Source organism: Quercus suber, unplaced genomic scaffold, assembly GCF_002906115.3.
Source record: "Quercus suber isolate HL8 unplaced genomic scaffold, Cork oak 2.0 scaffold_6, whole genome shotgun sequence".
In the NCBI taxonomy this organism is placed as follows: domain Eukaryota; kingdom Viridiplantae; phylum Streptophyta; class Magnoliopsida; order Fagales; family Fagaceae; genus Quercus; species Quercus suber.
The window spans coordinates 332306-334564 of NW_027069472.1; the positions used below are offsets into that span (position 1 = coordinate 332306).

The window sequence follows — 2259 nt, forward strand, 5'->3', positions numbered from 1 at the left end:
TTTTTTATCTTACAATGATGTTTTATTAATATCAGGTACCGTGGCCACTTCAACTCCAAAGAAACGAGGGAATAATAATTCTGGGGAAGAAGGACCAGTTACAAAGGAAAAGAATGATCCTATTGTTGCCTTCAGCAGGCCTCCACCTCTCCCACCTGTTCTTGGACCATTGGTCGCTCTGTCATTGTTAGAAACATGGTCGAGTCGTGATAGCAATGATGACTGACAGGTTATGTGAAGCCATTCCTCTACTGCTAGAGTTGATATATAACTAGAACTTTAATGTACAGTGCCCTTTATTTAAATATGTTGTGCAAAATCTTAAATGCAAAGAGGAAAATTTTAGCTGGGAGACTCCATAGCTTTATGTAGCTGTTCAGTAGTGGATTGATATAAGTGTCCACAAGCTTGTCGTAAATCTTTATTATCCAATGTAGGATGACATGGGAACTACTTAGGAACCCTGCAGCAGACATATACCAGTACTATTTCATAATGAAGATATGATGCTTATGATAAACTGAAGTTTTGAAATTTCAGATGAAGTTTCACATACATTCAGTAGCCTTTGGGAACTCATCAAATAGAGATGTCACTGTCTTCAACAAGGTCTGAATTTAATGATCGAAACACATATGATAACAAAATCCAAGGTCAGAAAATAGAAATAGTCATGAATGTCCATAAGGTGCATTCTATTGATAGAAAAGCATTGTATTGTCAAGTTCAAATAATTGGGATTTTTTCCCCTGAGAGGAAACATGGTTTGCAGAATTACCAGAACTAAGCTTCCTGGTTTGATTGGTGATTCAATCACAACTTGTGCTTTCCTGCAAAGAAACACCAATTAGTGACAAAATGTTTGATTCCGTGCAAATAAAAGGCTTAATGGATTAATTGTTTTGCTATACTTGATAATTATTCCGTCTCCTCCTTTTGAGCACTCAAAGAAGCTTGAGCCTCTGGTGAAGGGTATCTGTGATTTTTTCCATTCTACGATATCATAAAAGATCTTTATCAGTCATCAGTTATCTTAAAGGCACACAACTGAACAAAATAAGATAAATAGGAATACCCAAGTGCCATTTTACTCCAGCGGTATACTCATCTCCTTCACAAATATGTCCAAAGCTGAACTTCACATTCTCACCCATGGATTCTGTAAGTTCTTCCAAAAATTGCATAACTTCCTGCAATAGTTCATTTTAAGCCCTGTTATGGAAACAAAAGTAATTGTCCAATGCTGGTTAAGAAGAATGATAAGAAGACGAGACCTTTTTTCCCTCGAATGGACGGGGAAAGGAGCACTCCTCAAAATAACAATCTTCTGATATGATTTCACGTAGGTCATCCAAGTCCTTGCTATTGATGCTTGTGTAAAATTTATTGATTGTCTCTGATGGAGAACTTGATCCGGAATGGGAGTTGCTATTTGATAACCAATAATTTGAATTGCTATTTGATGACATTACTATAACGGGTACATGGTCACGGAACAATGTACTTTCAGCCTTCCTTTTAACAGAAAGGCCATGCTTCTGTATTCTCCTACTATTGTTCTTAAAATAACAAGTATCTTTGTAGGGCAAGGTGCCATGGGCAAGCCTTGTTACAGCTTTGGAGCATGTTCGCGGCCATGGTGCCTGGCCTGAGAAATTGATAGCAGCAGCCATAGCCATTATAAGACTGGCCAAGCTATTTTTGGTATTGAAAGTATAATTTAAGAATGGAGGATTAATTCATAGTCATATTGAAAGATAAAATTAGGAAGGGGAGGTTAAATATTGATACATGGTGCCAATGTGACAGAAAGGGGCAAAGAATAAAGAGACATGTCTTCTGCCTCAGTTTAACCAAGGAATCTCAATTTGGAAAAATTTTATTTGTTGTGCTCTGCCATGATTTGTTTCCTTGCTATGAAATCTAAGAATTTGCTCTTGGTGATTCCCTTTGTAGGAGGACATCTCACGTAAGAATTGCAAATATGGGAAGATAGAAATGGCTACACTAACATAAAACTTGTGCCTTAGTAGTAGCACCCATCCGCATGTTAAATCTTTTAGCACGGTAAATGTGAATGCTCCAAGAAAATTAAAAACTTAGTCGAAAGTTCACCAAATGACCCATACGAATTAATCAAAAACTAGACGAAAGTTTTACCAGACGACCCATATGAATTAATCAAGAGCTGATATTTTTTTATTGTTTATTTTAATTTCAAAGGAGAAATAATGCTCACCCAATAAGGATCACCTCCAA

The 2259-nt window shown here is 36.8% G+C and overlaps 1 protein-coding gene across 1 annotated transcript; it reads right to left on the bottom strand.

The window, feature by feature from the left end:
- Positions 1-230: 230 nt before the first annotated feature.
- LOC112027164 (uncharacterized) lies at positions 231-1679 on the bottom strand. The gene is made up of 6 exons (XM_024059829.2): positions 1275-1679; positions 1076-1190; positions 912-993; positions 779-830; positions 557-611; positions 231-463 (listed from the first exon to the last, which is right to left on the bottom strand). Exons 1-6 carry the CDS (start codon positions 1677-1679, stop codon positions 297-299), a joined length of 876 nt encoding a protein of 291 aa, XP_023915597.2. The 3' UTR covers positions 231-296.
- Between the last annotated feature and the right edge of the window lie 580 nt (positions 1680-2259).

Bases quoted from the DNA above. Each gene is read 5' to 3' on its own strand.
- LOC112027164 (XM_024059829.2), bottom strand. From the start codon at position 1,679: ATGGCTATGGCTGCTGCTATCAATTTCTCAGGCCAGGCACCATGGCCG. The intron at 1,191-1,274 runs GTCTCGTCTTCT...GAACTATTGCAG, and splicing joins GTCCATTCGAGGGAAAAAAG to GAAGTTATGCAATTTTTGGA. The intron at 831-911 runs GTATAGCAAAAC...GTTTCTTTGCAG, and splicing joins GGAGACGGAATAATTATCAA to GAAAGCACAAGTTGTGATTG.